This window comes from Anas acuta, chromosome 20 (assembly GCF_963932015.1).
Source record: "Anas acuta chromosome 20, bAnaAcu1.1, whole genome shotgun sequence".
Classification (NCBI taxonomy): Eukaryota; Metazoa; Chordata; class Aves; order Anseriformes; family Anatidae; genus Anas; species Anas acuta.
The window spans coordinates 1,164,658-1,180,134 of NC_088998.1; the positions used below are offsets into that span (position 1 = coordinate 1,164,658).

The 15,477-nt window shown below is 57.2% G+C and overlaps 2 protein-coding genes across 14 annotated transcripts in view; one reads left to right on the forward strand and one right to left on the reverse strand.

The window, feature by feature from the left end:
* The first annotated feature begins 4 nt into the window (after positions 1-4).
* Positions 5-6,556, forward strand: LRRC26 (leucine rich repeat containing 26). Its single transcript, XM_068656840.1, has 2 exons — positions 5-746; positions 1,587-6,556. The coding sequence occupies exons 1-2, from the start codon at positions 161-163 to the stop codon at positions 1,844-1,846; spliced, it is 846 nt and encodes a 281-aa protein (XP_068512941.1). The 5' UTR covers positions 5-160; the 3' UTR covers positions 1,847-6,556.
* Positions 3,292-15,477, reverse strand: part of GRIN1 (glutamate ionotropic receptor NMDA type subunit 1) — a 34,469-nt gene continuing 22,283 nt past the window's right edge. For 2 of the 13 annotated variants that reach the window (XM_068656827.1, XM_068656826.1), the window contains 6 exons: positions 15,200-15,361; positions 14,112-14,221; positions 12,921-13,066; positions 11,056-11,307; positions 10,144-10,254; positions 6,875-7,608 (listed from right to left, as the gene is read on the reverse strand). In XM_068656827.1, coding sequence (XP_068512928.1) covers positions 7,405-7,608; positions 10,144-10,254; positions 11,056-11,307; positions 12,921-13,066; positions 14,112-14,221; positions 15,200-15,361 — 985 coding nt within the window. In that variant the 3' untranslated portion in view covers positions 6,875-7,404. Of the gene's footprint in view, positions 4,508-6,874; positions 7,609-10,143; positions 10,255-11,055; positions 11,308-11,468; positions 11,511-12,920; positions 13,067-14,111; positions 14,222-15,199; positions 15,362-15,477 lie in introns of those variants that run through there. The other 11 variants (XM_068656834.1, XM_068656835.1, XM_068656830.1 and 8 more) reach the window with 8 other exon arrangements.

Consider the following 15,477-nt stretch of genomic DNA (forward strand, 5'->3'; position numbering starts at 1 on the left):
AGAAGTGCAGCTCCACCCCGCACAGCACACGGTGGGGAATGCACAGAGCTACCGGGAGCCGTGCGTGTCCACCCGTTCACCGCACCCAAGGGTGCCGGGCAGGATCGAGCAGCTGGGCAAGGCGAGGGGTGCTGGGCACCCTGCCCCCGGGGGAACCCTGATGCTGGAGGACAAGGAGCCCTCTCTGCGTGGGTGGGAAGCCATGGGCGTGTGGAGGGGCCCCAGCACCGTGCTGGCCCTCCTGCTCCTCCTGTGCCCGCTGCCCACACCTGCGTGCCCCCCCGCCTGCCGCTGCTTGGCAGGGGACGTGGACTGCCGCCAGCGCGCCCTGCACGAGGTGCCACCGCGCCTGCCCACCAACGCCAGCACCCTATTGCTTGGCTACAACTTCATCGCCGTGCTCAGGGCACGCTCCTTCCCCTCACTGCCGGCGCTGCTGCGGCTCAGCCTGCCCCATAACCAACTGGGGATGATCCACAGGCAGGCGCTGGTGGGGCTCGGGGCGCTGCAGGAGCTGGATCTAAGCAACAACTACCTGGCCACGCTGAGCCCCGAGAGCTTCCTGCCTCTCGGCAGCCTGGCCACGCTCAACCTGGGCAACAACAGGCTGGAGGAGCTGGGGGCTGGGGTGCTGAGTGCCTTGCCCCAGCTCCAAGAGGTCTTCCTGCATGGGAACCCTTGGGTGTGCTCCTGCAGCATCCTGCCCCTCTGGCGCTGGCTTGGTCACAACAGGGACAAAGTGCCAGGTGAGTGCTCCGAGCCCCCACCTGCTCCATCCTCGCTCGTCATCCCCAACTGCTGCCAGGCCATGGGTCTGTGGGGATGGGGTCCCTGTGGGTGCAGCAAGGTTTCCCAGAAGCCAGCCCCACTTGGGTGGATTTGTCCCTGGGTCTGGTCCCTGGTGCCACCCGCCAGTGGCTGGTGGCTGGTTTCTGGTCACCAGCAGGGATTTCCTGCAGAGGCAGACTGGGTAACGGCACACAGCGCTGTCCCCAGCAGAGGCACCAGTCCTGCCGCAGGGAGGGCGAGGGGTGACGGGCAATGGGCACCTGAGGGGTGGGCATCACCCCTGACTTGGCCAGGACTCAGTTCCCCCAGCCCCTTCCCCAGTGCCATCGGGAGAATGGGTCTGATCCTGCATTTCTTCCTCTGTGAGCCTTGGCGAGAAGCAGTTCTGCCAGCGGGGGTCTCCCCCTCTGCTACCACCCACTCCCGTGCCTCTTGCCTGCACTGGGGGGGCTTTCTGTGGCATCTCCAGGCTGGCTTCTCACTGCTGCCCATGCCTGTCCCCAGGGAGCCAGCCCCACTGCCTTGCCTGCCCCTTCCTCTCCTGCCCCATCGTGTCCTGCCCAGCACTGCGCCCACCTCCCTGTCCCATCCCACTCCCCAAGGCGCAGGACATACGCGAGTGCTGGACCCTCACTGTGCCCTTTGTGCCCTGCCCTGGGCTATCTTGGCCAACGTGGCGCCACAGTCCCTGTCCTCCTGCCCTGGCCCGCTCTGTCCCACACAGACCTGCCCCATGTCCTCCTGTCCCTGGCACCCAGCTGCCCCCTGTGCCCACCACCGCCACTTTTCTCTTCCAGAGGAGAGTTCACTCCAGTGCGTGTTCCCGGAGCAGCTGAGCACATACCCGATCATGGCCTTCAGGAATGAGTCCTTCAGGCAGTGCCAGGAGACCCCACTGTCTGCCCAGCGCTATGCCACCTTCCTGCTCCTCGGGCTGTCCTCCTTCCTGGCCAGCATCATCTTCTGCACCCTGATGGGCTTCATCGTGGTCATTTACCAGCACCTGCGCAAGGAACCCCGCTTCTGTAGGAGACCCCTTCTCTGCAGGGGGCACTGAGCAGGACCACCAGCCCTGGGCAGGGCCTGCACCCAGCTATTGTGAAGGTTTCCCTGCGGAGCAGTGAGCGGATGCTCTGCTCCTGCAGAGTGCTCCTGCTCCTCCCTGGGGCCCTGAGGAATCCCTGAGCTCTGCCCCACTGCCTCCAGTTCGGCCCCGCTGCAGCACCGCTCCCTGCCTCAGGAGGCTCCCTCAGGTCGCCCCCAGACCTGCACAGCCCCTTCCCAGGGGGGCTGCTGATCCTTTTCCTCTGGCTCACCCTCTCCTGCCCCTTTGCTCCCCAGGGCTCTTGTGTGCGTTTCAGGGTGCACCGTTTACCTCCCTGTGCCTTTGGTGAACCCCATGAGTCTTTGGGTGCCTTCTGGTGCCCCAAAGCCTCTCAGTGCCTTTTCGGTGTCTCCAGAAGGCTTTTTTGTTGTGTCACAAAGCTCTCCATAGGCCTGTTTGTGCAATTGAGGATCTCTGGGTGCTTTGAGGGAACTCCAGAGCTTCCATGCACCAAAGGAAAGTACAGGCTGGGTTGAAGAGGTCAACCCCCAACAGTCCCTTCTGGCACAAGTTCCTACCCACCATGAGGCAATAAGAGCCATAATGAGAGCCATGAGTGTCAACCTCCCCGTTAGCTCCTGTGGCATAGAAATGATCTCATGCCTGTGCAAGAGCTGTGGTACAGGCCAGAGATGTGGTCAATGTGTCTGTCTGTTGGCAAGCACTCAGTGGAGGTTAAATAAGAGAATAAATCAAATGTTGTGACTTGCTCTCATCTTTATTTCCAAGACAGTGAACAGCCCAGTGTGCATGTGGGCCTGCTCAAGAAGGCCTGGGCTTCCCATGTGGAGCCAGGGCCTTGCCTGTCATCCTCCATCATCCCCTGAGCCCTGCTGCCTCTGCCTGCTCCTCCCAGGGGGACAGTTGTCCTGCCCGAGGGCTCCAAGCTGAAGAAGCCATCGTGGCCACAGACTGGGCATCACAAAGAAAAAGCCTTGGAGGGGATGGGGACGGGCACTGGGGATGCTGCTGTGCCCATCACTCTACTCTGCTCGTCCACACACAGAGCACGTGGGAGCAAGGGGGGTCCTGCAGGAGCTGGTGGCACAGCGAGGAGATGGCTGCTGCCACCACCCAGGGGTGGCCAGGGAAACGTCCTCAGCAGCCTCACCCCAGTTCCTCTGGACAGAGGGTGAGAACCAGGCTGCAAGGGGCTGGCATTTAGGTGGTTTCAGCCCAGGTCTGGCCCCATGCTGGCCAGCCCCGAATAGCAACATCCTGTTCCTCCCAGTCCTCCCTGCAGCTCCTGTCCCCCCTGCTCCATCCCTCCCCATCCCTCCACCTTTTCTGCTCGCGCGCCCTGCAGCAATGCTGGGTGAGGCCCTGATTCAGCGCAGGGCTCCCAGCCAGCTCCGCCGGCAGGCAGAGACAGACGGAGGCAATAAAACCAGCCCGTGATCCAGTCTAGACTTTACTGAGCTCTTGCAAAAACTTGGTATTAATGTTACACTGACGTATAAAGTCGAATGGACTCAATTTCTCAGCTGGAGCAAGATGAACTTGATGGAACCACTGCAGCCAGTGGGACGATGCTCACAGACCCCAGCTGCCCTCCAAAAATCCTGCTGGCCCCGTCTGCCCCATCTGCTTGGCTGCAGCAAGGAGAAGGTGGTTCTCGACGCTGGGGCTTGGTACCAAATCGCAGGTGGGATTTCTGCTCCCCAGCTCTGGGGTGTCCACAGCCACTCTTGGTGCCTGCCTGGAGGGAGATTGGGGGGCTGGCACGTGGGCACAGTGCCCACAGGAGGAGGGCTCCAGGCAGTCTTGTTTGGTCACCTCCTCCTGAGCCAGGACCTGTTTTGCTGTGTCTCCTGGCCAGGATGGCTGTAGTGTGGGAGCTACGTGCTGGCTGTGGCCAGGCCGTGGGGATGGCTGGTGTGCAGAGATGTGGGGAGCCAGGATCTTGTATGGCAGCGTGCTGTGAGCTCCAGAGCACCACGTTCAGTTGTACCATAGGCTTTGAGCAGGGGCTGATGGAGGGGAGGACTGGGGGGCTCATCCCTTGGCTAGGAGCACAGCGCACATCTCCCAGCCCTGCTGTGGTGGTGGTGGAGCATGGCACGGCAGAAGCACGTCCCTGGGCTGCCGAACTACATGGGCTGCTCCACCAGCACAGCTCTGGGTGCTCCGAGAGCTATGCACCTGCAGAGAACACGCAGCCAGTGAGGTGAAGCATGGGTTTGCAGTCTGGCACCAGCTTTTCCCTGCTACCATGGGAGAGCAGGCACCATGTGCCTTTGAAGTCCTTTCCCCTTGCACGTAGCTGGCCAGTGGCAATACTGATCAACAACAGCACTGGTTGGAAACGATTATCTCTGTACAGAGAAATCCAAACCCTGTCCTGGTTCTGCCGTGCATTTTGGGGCATGAGTATGGCAGCAGGCCTAGGGAGGGAGGGAGATATACAATGAAGTCACTGTGTATGGATGAAGGATGCTTTCCTCCCGTCTCACCCAGAAGAACCCATCAGTGTCCCTTGACAGGCAGTCCTGGCTGTGCCTTTCCACTGTGTCGGGCAAGGGCTGATGGCCCCCGGGGAGCAGGTCACACCACAGTGCTGACGGAGGGGTCGGAGAGGTTGAGCTGGCCGGTGATGTCGGTGGGATGGTATTGCTGTAACACACAAATACACAGACAAGGAGAGAGAAGTGTTAGGCAGTCATGGCACTCGCCCCCACGCCTCCTTGCACCCCCTGTGTCCCTACGGGATGTCTCTGGGGTGGATGCAATGGCTCCAGACCTGGTGCTGGCTGAGGCCCCCTGCCCAGTGTGGGCTCGTGCAGAGGTCCTTGCAGACGCTCTCCAAGCACCCTGTGGCCTATGGGAAGGACACCCAGGAGCAGGGCGCAGTGCACGGCGGCCGTGTCGCCTGCGGAGCCATCCTGTCCCTACATGGGGACAGCTACAGGAGAAAAGCAGTGAACCCCCAGCCTAGCCCACAGCCACGCCTGGTGCCAGCTCAAGCTGTGCTTTGAGGCCAGGGTGTTGCACCTCCTTGCTCGAGTGCCCCTGCTCTCACTATCCTTCTATGCAGGTGAGGAGCTGTGCCGTGCGGGTGATTTGTGACTAGCTGTAGCATCACTAGCTAATGTGAGAATGCAGCCTGTGCTGGAGACGTGGCCTGGATGTGGGGTTCTGTGCTCCTCGCAGTGGGGCCCGGCCAACACCCCCGGGAAAGACCTCCCCAGCAGCGGTCCCACCAGCAAGCAAGCAGGGAGAGCAGAAAAACCCCTCAACCATCCAGAAAAAAAAAAAAAAAAGAAAAAAAAAAGAAAAAAAAAAGAGAAAATAGGAAAAAAAAAAAAAAAAAGGAAAAAAAAAAGCCCTTCCTCCTCAGGCAGGGGCTTATAGCTGGGCAGTTATTTCCTCCCTATCTTCTTCCATATGTCCTTCCTCTCCCTCTCCTAGCTCCAAGCCCTAAATGGGTGACACAAATGCATCTGCCACCACTTTGGGAATCTAACTTGGGCAGGAGGACTCGGTGGGTCTCCTGCTGCTGCATGGACCCTCTCCTCTATATTGACTTGGCCGTGCACCTAGGAGGGCTGCTGGTTTGCTGGGTTTCCAGAGACACCTTGGTTTTTAGGATTTCACAGGATTTAACCCATCCTCTGCTTCCTGGTGGCAACTGTGGCCCTTGCACTGCTGCTGGTGGCTCTAGCACTGTGGCTACCCTGTGTGGCCTTACAGCCTGTGCAGGGAGGTCTAGTGGCCCCCGAAGCATGGCGTGGGCTCCTCGGGGCTCATCTGCATGGTTTTTTGCTTCACAATGACCCCAGCACCTTAACAGGGAGCTGCTGGGGCAGGGGCTGGAGCCAGCACAGTCCCATCCCTGCAGTGCACGTGGTGAAGACACACTGCCACTGAAGGAACACCTCTTGGGATTGCTCATTCATGTAGGGGACCAACTACTATCAAAATGGAGCCGATATGAAATTCCTCATCGCTTCGCTGAGTGGCAACACCTTGGCGATTTTGCTCAGACAAATTGCTCTGTCACCCTGGGGAGCTTTTTCTGGCATTTTGCTGGTCCACTAAAAGCATGCCTCTTCCTACAGGAGTGCAGCCGCCCCTCTTTGCCAAAATCTCAGCTGCCACAGTGAAGCTCATGGGATGGGGCTGGAGCCCCATGGGGAGGAGATGACTTGGAGAGGGAAGAGGCTGGGCAGGTACCCAGAGGAGATGGTGCCAGCCTCTGCTGAAGGACGAGCTCCAGAGAAAAAATGAAAAAAAAAAAAAAAGTAACAAAAAAAACCCACATACGGGCAGAAGAAAAGGTCCTTTGTTAAATACCCTGTGCTACCGGCCTGACGCAACCAGGAAAAAAGCCGTGTGTGCGTGTGGGTGCATGTGTCTCAGTACACGTGGCTGTGGGGTGGCAGGGGGAGGTCTGACAGGGGGGCGGGGGTGCTCTGGCCTCTCTGCACAGCTTTGGGAGACATTGACACCACCAAGTGATCTGGGGGGGGCTGGCCAGGAAAATTGCAATACAAGAGCATGGCTTTGGGTTTGAAAGCATATCTCCTCCAATCACAGAGTTATCACAGGGTAACATTCGCGTTTACTTTTTTTTTTTTTTTTTTTTTTTGTGTAGAGTTCATGCATGCAGTTTTTAATATTAAAAAAAGGAAAAAAAAAGGAAGAAAAAAAAAAACAAGAAAACTGTCATATCAAAACTATGTTAAAGTAGAACTAATGCTAGAAGCACATATCAGTACTTTAGGGTAAATGATGTTACAGGGATGGTGCAATTATCCCCAAACCAAACATTATAAAGCCAAGAAATTAATCAATATTAACCGTAGAAGAGACTCAAACATGTTAAGGTATGGAAGTGAAGTGAAGGCACCAAAAACTTTAAATGACACCAGGAAGAAAATATAGACAAGAACTTAATATGTCTTTAAAAATGACTTCAACCTAATCTGGGCTCATATTGTAGTCCCTGGCTGGTGGAAGATTTTCTGGAAGAATTTTGGGTTTCTTTCTTTTTTTTTTTTTTTTTTTTTTTTTTTTTTGTTCAGTTAAGTATTAGGATTCCAGCTAAATGCAATCTTGCTGTAGAAAATGTCAACTTTCCTTTAAAAAAAAAATATTGTTGTCTTTGGCCTACATTTGTTCGTTTGGGGCCAAAAACTAGGTTCTTTTTCAGCCAAAAAGCACTTGATTTTGGAATGGCTGATCTTTCACTGAAAAGGTGACCTTTTCCATGAACCCCCTCGATTCTCGACCAGCTCTGGCATCGTCCCCATGCTGGCGGGGCCCTCGCTTGGCGGTGACGTGGGACGTGTGTCGTGCTGTGTCTGGGGGCCCGCGGGCTGGCAGTGGGGCTGCGGGGGCTGATGACATCTGCAGTGGGGGCTAAGGGATCTGTGCGTCTCGTTACGTGTCTGTACGAAATGTGCCGGCTCGGAAGGTGTCTGTGTGGTTTATGCGTCTCACATGGCTTCTGTGGGGTTGCAGTAGCGTGGGTGGCTGCGATGGATGGCAGTACGTCAGCTCTGCGAGTGCTATTCGAGTTGCAGGAGCTGCCTATGGGGAACACATGCATCTCCTCCTGGGGCGGTGGGGATGATGTGCCGCGGAGAGGCTGTGCAGCTCGGGTGATGGTGGGCGCTAGGACGTTCAGAGTGGGGTGGCAGCTTCCCAGGGCTGTCTTGGCTCCATGGTGCCAGCCTGTCTCTCTGGCACTCCTGAGGGACCATTCTGCAGGGCTGCAGAGCAGAATCCATTTTTAAAACTCCCGACAACGAAAAGGGAAGAAGCAAGGCCACCAGGTTTGTATCTTTTGCTTGCCAGCCAGGAGAGCCCATGGGGCCGGGGTCAGCCTGGCCTTCCAGCCCCATGGGCTCTCAAGCCTTGCCCAACTGAGACCTGGTGTGGGCCTGCGGCTCTGCCAAGCATCACAAAACAGAGCACCTCACTGCTTTCTCGCCTTTACAAGGACCCCAGGCAACGTGTCCCCGCATGCTATGTACTCATGGGGCCTTCTACAGCAGGAGGGCATTGGGGTCTCTGAGCCAGGGCTGCTGCATTGAAGCTGGGGGCACCAAAAGGCAGGCTGTGATGTGAACTGGTAACAGCACCCTCCCGTTGGTCGCTCACCCCATGGAGCAACCAGCGGGCCTGCCCAACATCGCCACAAAGCTTGCTCCACTGTGGGCCTTCTGCAATAGGCAGTTCTTGGACCTGCTAGCCTCAGTCTTGGCCCCGTTGGCTTGGATCTTGGTCCTGCTGGCCTGTTCTTGGCCCAACTAGCCTGTCCCCCCTTCAGAACACATGCTGGGGCCAGCCATGCCACCCCATGGCATGCAGAAGACTGCAACAGACTCCTAGACAGTGGGGCATCATTGCCCATAGCTGCCCCACAGCTGCAGCTGCCGCCAGAGTGGGATGCCATCTTCTGGAGCCTCTGGTGTAAATGGTCCCTGGACCTGGCCAGCTCCTAGCCCTGGGTGGTGGGGTGGCATGAGGTCATGGATGCTGCACCATGAAGCAGGATCAGACCCAGGATGCATCCCTGGGGAGGGAGCAGAGTGTTGGAGGTGGTACTGGGGTGCCCCATTGCTCCTGGGGGAGTGAGCAGGCACCCAGGAGAGGGCATGGCCATAGCCTTGGGGTCCCCTCTCCTGGCACTGCTCACGTGCCTGTGGTAGGCATGTGTCTTCTCTGGTGCCCACTTCGCTGTGATGCTCCTACTCTCCTAGGCCAGCTTCCCTCGGTTTGCTAAATTTTGGAGACAAAAACACAGGGTCTACTCCAGCCAGGCTGAGGGTTCCCTCAACAGCTCTCCCTGCAGATTTTTCTCCCCACCAGTCCCTCCTTGCCATGGTTCTTTTCACTCCCCACTTTCTCCTCACCACCCCATCCAGTCCACCTCTCCTCTTCTCCCCTGGTTGGGGTCTGGCCACACAGACCCTCCTCCGAGCCTCCCTCAAGCTCAGAGGTCTGGTCCCTGGGGCAGCGGGGTGGGGGCATCCTTGATGTTGGGGCACAGCCAGGACAAGGTGGTTCAGGGGGCAGTGCGGGAGGTGACAGGGATGCTTGTCCTCCCCAGTGGGCACAGGGACAAGCAAGGAGAATGTGGGAAAACCCTTGACAGCCGGTGAAGCACTTTGTGCAAGATGGCGGCAGCTGGGCCCGCTGGAGGGCTCAGCTGTCCCCGGGGCCGCATCCCAGGGGTGCTGGATGTTGGAGCCTGCCCTGGTGCCAAACGCAGCCGCCTCCACACAGAGCTGTGGCTGGAGACCCCCTGCGACATCGCACGCCGCTCCCCCCCGCGGTCCTGCAGCCAGGGACGGGCCGCCCCGCCGCGTCTCCCCGTCCCCGCCGTGCATCGCGCCTGCGGCGGGGAGCCCGCTGCAAGAGGTTCGGGCAGCGCAGCGCCCGCGTCCACACGAGACAACAGAGTAGCCACAGTGCAGAGTGTCGTACGACAGACGGCAACATGCAGAGGGACACCAGCTCAGTCCGACAGACCAACAGCCCACCCTGACGCTGGCGTGTCCGAAGCTCCAGCACGAGCAGACACGTTTGCACATGGGGAAACAGCTGGCTTTAGAGGCAGCTATTTGGAAACGTTCTCTGGTTACATGTGAGCAGCGATACTGCGAGGTGGAAAACCCAGGTTTGAAGCAGGCCGGGTCTTTAACAACCTCCTCTTTCAAGCCATGGTGCCTCTTTTCTAGAGAGGCTTCGCTGCTGACGATAACCAGAGAGAGCTGTCCCTCCTGTGCCGAGGGCTACGTCCCGAATGCTAAGTCACAAACAAAAATCACATGTAGAGAATGTGACACATATGGCTCTTGGTGAGGTGAGACAGTGCCCAAATTAAATCAGGGTGATTGTTTTTAGGCATACAATGACAGACAGGTACAGGAACACTCAGGAACAGAAAAAGAAAATAAAAATATCATCAGTTTCAAGAGGTCAGCACCGGTACGGTGAGCAAAGCACAGAGAGGAACATCAGAAATCATCCAGGCAAAAAGAAAACAGAAACAAAACAAAAACTCGGTTGCATCTCCCAACTCATCACAGGACTCCAAAGCACCTCCTGCCTGCCCTCCAGGATCCCAGCATCCTTTCAGGAACACGGGATGACTGACTGACTGACTGACTGACTGGTGACGAACATGAGCTATGCATGTACACTGGCAGCTTCGGGATGGGTGTGTGGCAGTCGATGGGATGGCAGAAGAGAGAAAGAGAGAGAAAGAGAGAGGGCAGAATTGTTCTTCTTCCTCTTACCGTATCCTTGGAGGACCTACGTCTCTTGAAGCTGGAGGCCAGGGTGGAGGTGATGGACCTAAAAGTGGCTTTCTTTTTAGGGTCAGGTTCTGCTCTACCACTTTTTCTATCCTAAAATGAATATGTATAAGCGATTAGATCTCTAGTGTGCTGTTGGAAACGCTAAATCTACTTGAATACTGCCCCGTGTCATGTCCTTCATTTGGGTGAGAAAGCTACTGGAGATGTCACTCCCAGTCCTCCAAGGGCCTCTGTGCCCCACAGGCACAGCGCGGCCTCCACACTGCTATGGCTACGGGGCCGGCCTAGCGTCGGGAGCGCTGGAACCCCTCTGGGGAGCAGCCCTGCGTCTCCTGGGTGTCTGCCGGCAGCCTGCAGCGCTGACCTTGCTTCCTCAGGAGCACCTGGGGGTGCTCTGCCTGTCCCTGTCCCTTGCTTCCACCGCCAGCCTGCCTAGACCGAGAGGTGAGATGCTGCACCTACCACTAAAAAAAAAATTGCTCAGGGCCTTTTCTGAGGCTGAATCCTAGTGCCACAAGAGAGAGAGAGGACTGCATTGAAAGAGAAGTCATTGTATGAATATTCCATAAAAAAGGTATTCCAAAATTTAAATGATGCGTTTGTGCAAAGCCGAACGTGGTTGTTGGTGTTTGTGGTGTTTTGTTGTTTGTTGTTGTTGTTTTTTGTTTTTTTCCAAAGTAAAACCGTTTTTTTTTTTTTTTTTTTTTTTTTTTTAAGAAAAAAAGGAAACTGGAAGAAAAAAATAAAAGGAAATAAAAGAAAACAAAACAAAAAGAAAAGGAAAAGAAAGGGAGGAAGCAAAGCGTTAGCGCTATGATGTCATCAGGGTCAGGATGAACTCAAAGAGAAACAGAACTGAAAAATGTAGCCATTGGTGTTAGCGAGTCGGACCTGGTTGGCGCAGGCTGGGAGCACCAGCCGCCACGGTGCGGGGGCAGCGAGCCGTGGGGACCGGCCGCGCTCGGCGGCGGGCGCTGACAACGATTCCTCCCCAATTGCTTTCGTGCCAATGAGTGTGACCTTGCCGACGGGGGACGGAGTGACCAGGTCTGGCTCTGCTACCGCACGGGGGTAACCAAAATGTATCCCGCTGGTGCGTAGAGCATGCTCGGGGATACATTTGCTCCTCCTTCTCAGTTCTCTCTTTTGCGGACATGCACAAACGGAAAGGAAAGCAAGATGAATGGAATGAAATGTCTTTTTCTTCCATGGCATCTCAGGAAATAGCCATGGCAAAACTGTGATCCCAAAAAACATTATTTTTGTTTGTTTGTTTTAACAAATAAATCTTTCCACTTGCCTACCTTCTAGCAATGTACCAGATACTAGTGCTCTGACGTTTCCTCCTGTGGAAAAGTCTTACAATGTCAAACGGCTCTTTACCATGAGGCTGTTTATCCCCACAGGGCAGCATGCTTTGCTCACAGTCCCACAGACTCTGCCCAAGGACCCAGTGCAGTATTTTCTAGAAGGTTGGCAAGTGAAAAATGGCAGTGCGACTAGTGTGCTCTGTCCCAGCAGCCTTAACCCCGTCGGTGCTGCTGCTTTTTGGAAGCAAAGGAAAAAATAATAATAATAAATAATAATAATAAAAAAGAAGAAATGGCTTTTCCGAAACTCGTATCAGTGAACTGAACCCAGCGAGCTCTCAGGATGTAGCAGCCCGGCCTTGTGTTCCCCTCGCTGCTCTCGGGAAGGTGGTGTCCCCCAAGCACCCCCCACACCCCCGCTGCTCCGCGGGGACCCCGCACTGCGCTCGGCCAGCCGTCGGGGGGGCTCTATCCCTTGGGCAGTGGCCCTGCAAGCGGCGGCATCCCTGAGTCCCCTGACGGATGCCTGGCTCTCTGAGTGCCGGTTTGCTTCCCCAAGGGTGGGACGCAGCCCGGATGGTTTGCAGAGAGCACCCAGGCGGTCCCTGAGCTGGGGGGGCGCAGCGCGGCGAGGGTGGGGGGAGGCTTGGGGACGTGCCTGGGGCTGTGTCACCATCAGGTACCACCGCCCCCCCGGGCTCCCCTCACCCGGGTGCTTCAGGGATGGGAGATGCTGGGGGGAGATGTCCTTATCCCCAAGTGACAAAAGCACTTATGGAACTGGCTGGGGTGCAGCAGGAGAACCACAGTCCCGGGAGGGGGGCAGGAGGGGCAGGCACTGGAAACCATTGAGAAACCCGGAGCAATTCTTCACAGGACTGCAGGGCAGGGGTGCTTGGGGACCCAAGGCAGGGATGCTGGGGGGCTTCGGGGCAGGGATGCTCAGGACCACGGGGCAGGGATGGTCAGGACCACGGGGCAGGGACGGTCAGGACCACGGGGCAGGGATGCTTGGTGGCTGCACGTGAACCCTCCCCTCCTCTGCTGGTGAGCGTGGCTGGAGCAGATCAGAGAGCCTACAAAAGTTGCTGCTGGCACTGCTGGTTCAGCTGTGACAAGATGTGGCTCTGGCACATGGTCCCCAGCAGAGCAAGGTCCCTGTCCCCAGCACCACCAAGGACAAACCAAGGCATTTAAGCCAGGTCTCTCTCCAGGACAGAGCTGGGCTTGCCACCTCCCATGGGAGGTGGCAATGGCCAGGGGTGGCCCTGTGGATAAGCAGGGCCCTACAGCTCACTAGCAGTGCTGTGACGCCTGGTAGAGTCACTGGGTGCGGGGCGGGGGACAGGGGGGCCCATGCTAGTCCACAGCTCTGCATTCACTGATTTGGTGAAGGAATGGAAAACGCACCTGTTGGAGATTTGCTCTAAAAACGGTTTGTCCTACCTGCAGGTTTTTCCTCCACACATTAACGGCCGCAAACGCCAGCTGCATCTGCTTCCTCCGCGCGTCCTTATGCCTTTTGTAAGCTATTTCTATGAATATTAAAAATATCCCGGCAACAATACCTCCAGCCACCAGCATAAACACACCTGAAATAAGCAGGAAAGTTACAGGGGGCAGTGGGAATCGCACCACGACACTTCATTTCCTCTGCATCACGCTCAGCACCAGCAGCATTGGCCAACCCCGGCCCCCCGGCCCCTGCCACCCCCCACAGTCCCAGAGGGGCACCCATGGTGACAGGCAGGGAGGTGGTAGGTTCGGAGCATCTGTGTGAGCTCCTCTTGGCTGGGCACCAGTGCTCCTGCAGGGATGCTCGGGGCAGGCATGGGGTGCTGGGTGCTGCACCACGCACCGGGGCAGACCCTGTTCCCAGGGCTGTTTGCAGCAGAAAGACCCAGCTCTGGTGCTGCTGTTTGGTGCATGGGGAAGCACACCATGTGCTGAGCTCTCTATGCTGTCCTCAGCTGGCTGTGACCCTGGGGGCTGGTACTTGGGGATGGGGAGGTGGCACAGTGCCCTGCATCCCAGGGAATGGAGCAAAAGGCTCCACCTCATTCTCGCTGATGCCAGCATGTGTGGGGTCCCCTCAGACACCACTAACCCTGTGTTGCCACACTGACTGGGGGAAGAGAACCCACCTGGGAGAAATCAGTCTTTGCAAAGAGGGGCCAAGGAGAAAAAAACTCTGCATCAGTCATCATCCCCCTGCCCTCTTCCCCTGCCCAGGTCCAGCACACACTCCTCGGGGCTGCCCTGTGCCAGCTCCCTCCTGCAGGAGAGTTCCTGCTCACCCCTGCACCGCTAGCCCCTTCCTAGGATGCTGCCTCCCTCCCTCTGCACCAATTGCACCCCGACAGCCATGGCTGGGCCAGAGTGGAGGGACAGGAGTGATGGGCATGGCAGCTGCCCCCGCCGATGAGGAAGCCACCCCAGGGAAGGTGGAGGAAGCTTCGCGGAGCTGTTTCAGACAAGGTGGGGTGGGAACCCACCACAGCAGCCTCCCACCGCTAGGAAAGCACAAACCCAGAAGAAGCAGAGCTTTGGCCTGGGAGGAGAGCTCAGGAGAGGAGAATGTCTTGAGCGAAAGCAGGCTACCCAGCGAAGAGGAAGAAAGAGGTTTGCAGAACAAACCTGCCATATTTTCAAAGGTGAGTGTTGCTGGGGCATTGCTACGGGAATCACACTCCTGATACCTCACCCAAGTCTTGTCCAAATCCTCCATGAAGCCGTTCTCATGGGACCTGAAAGCACAAGGAGACAGGACGGTCACAGGAGACCAGGCGCAGGTATCTGGGACACAGGGGCTGGTTTCGTGTTCTCTGCAACCCACTGTCCTTGGGCTCTGCCCTTGGCCGCAGCCTATGGGCATGTCTATGGGTGCTGTGTGTGTGAGCACTGGTACGTGTATGCCTGGCAGGGTGCGTGTGTGTGCACACGTGTGTGCATGTACAGCTTTGGTGCCAGGTCGCTGCTGCGAGGGCTGGACCCACCCAGTGTTACAGCGCAGGGATGGGGATGGGCACAGGGCACACATCCACCACGGGGCCCCTGCACATCTCTGCCTCCTGTTCCTGGCACATCCCCACACCTCACTGCCGACCTGGGCCACCTGCAGCCCTGGGCCTCTCCATCTTCTCCCAGAAGGGCCCCAAGGGCTCCTAGTGCCTCTCCAGGCTCTGCAGCCCCAAATCCCACCCATCCTGCTGCCACCCAGCTCTTTGGCACAGCTGCCCCAAAGGTGGGGTCCAGGGCCTCCCTAGGTTACCCTGGGTTCCTGCGGGTGGTTTTTGGCCAGTACCCTGCTAGCTCCTGACCCTCTACAATTAATCTTGCTTCTTCCCCTCCCTCCACAGCTGGTTCCCAGCTGCCTTTCCTCCATCACCGCATTCCACTCTCCACAATGAACATGGCATTTCCAAACCAACACAGAGAAATCCCTTTTTATCTGTGATACCAGATGCTTTGTGGCACTCCATACTGCAGGCTAACGCTGATATAAAAGCCTTGCTTGGAGTTGGGAGGGGACCCAAAGCATCTCTGCCTAACAGGAATAGAGCGGAGAGAATAACCCTGGGGAGATGGAGCCAGGCAGCACGGTGCTGTTGGCCTGGCTGAGCTCACAGGGAGGTGTCCTTACAGAGGGGGGTGGCACTGCCTGGTGTGGGGCTACTTGCGTGCTAGCACATGCAGGGTTTGGGGGCTGAGAGCCGTGTACGGACTTGAGGATGGCCAGGGAGACATTCTGCTTCCACGGGCTGTCCTTGCGCATCCCAATCCCAAAGCCGGAGCGGAAGAAAAGCTCCCCTGTCGTCACCAGGTCGCACTTCTGGGAGGCTTCAAACTCCAGCACCGCCGAGTCCCAGATGAAGGCATGGAGCTTGCTGGAAACCAAGAGAGGTGTGGCACAGGTAAGGGTGGGCAGCCCACCTTGTCTGCAGCTACTGCGGGAGCAGCAAGGGGGCTCCCATGGGGGCCCTAACTCAAGCCCTGTGCATGG

Coding starts and splice junctions, on each gene's coding strand:
- LRRC26 (XM_068656840.1), top strand. CDS start 161: ATGCTGGAGGACAAGGAGCCCTCTCTGCGTGGGTGGGAAGCCATGGGC. Junction 747..1,586: donor CAACAGGGACAAAGTGCCAG/GTGAGTGCTCCG, acceptor TTTCTCTTCCAG/AGGAGAGTTCACTCCAGTGC.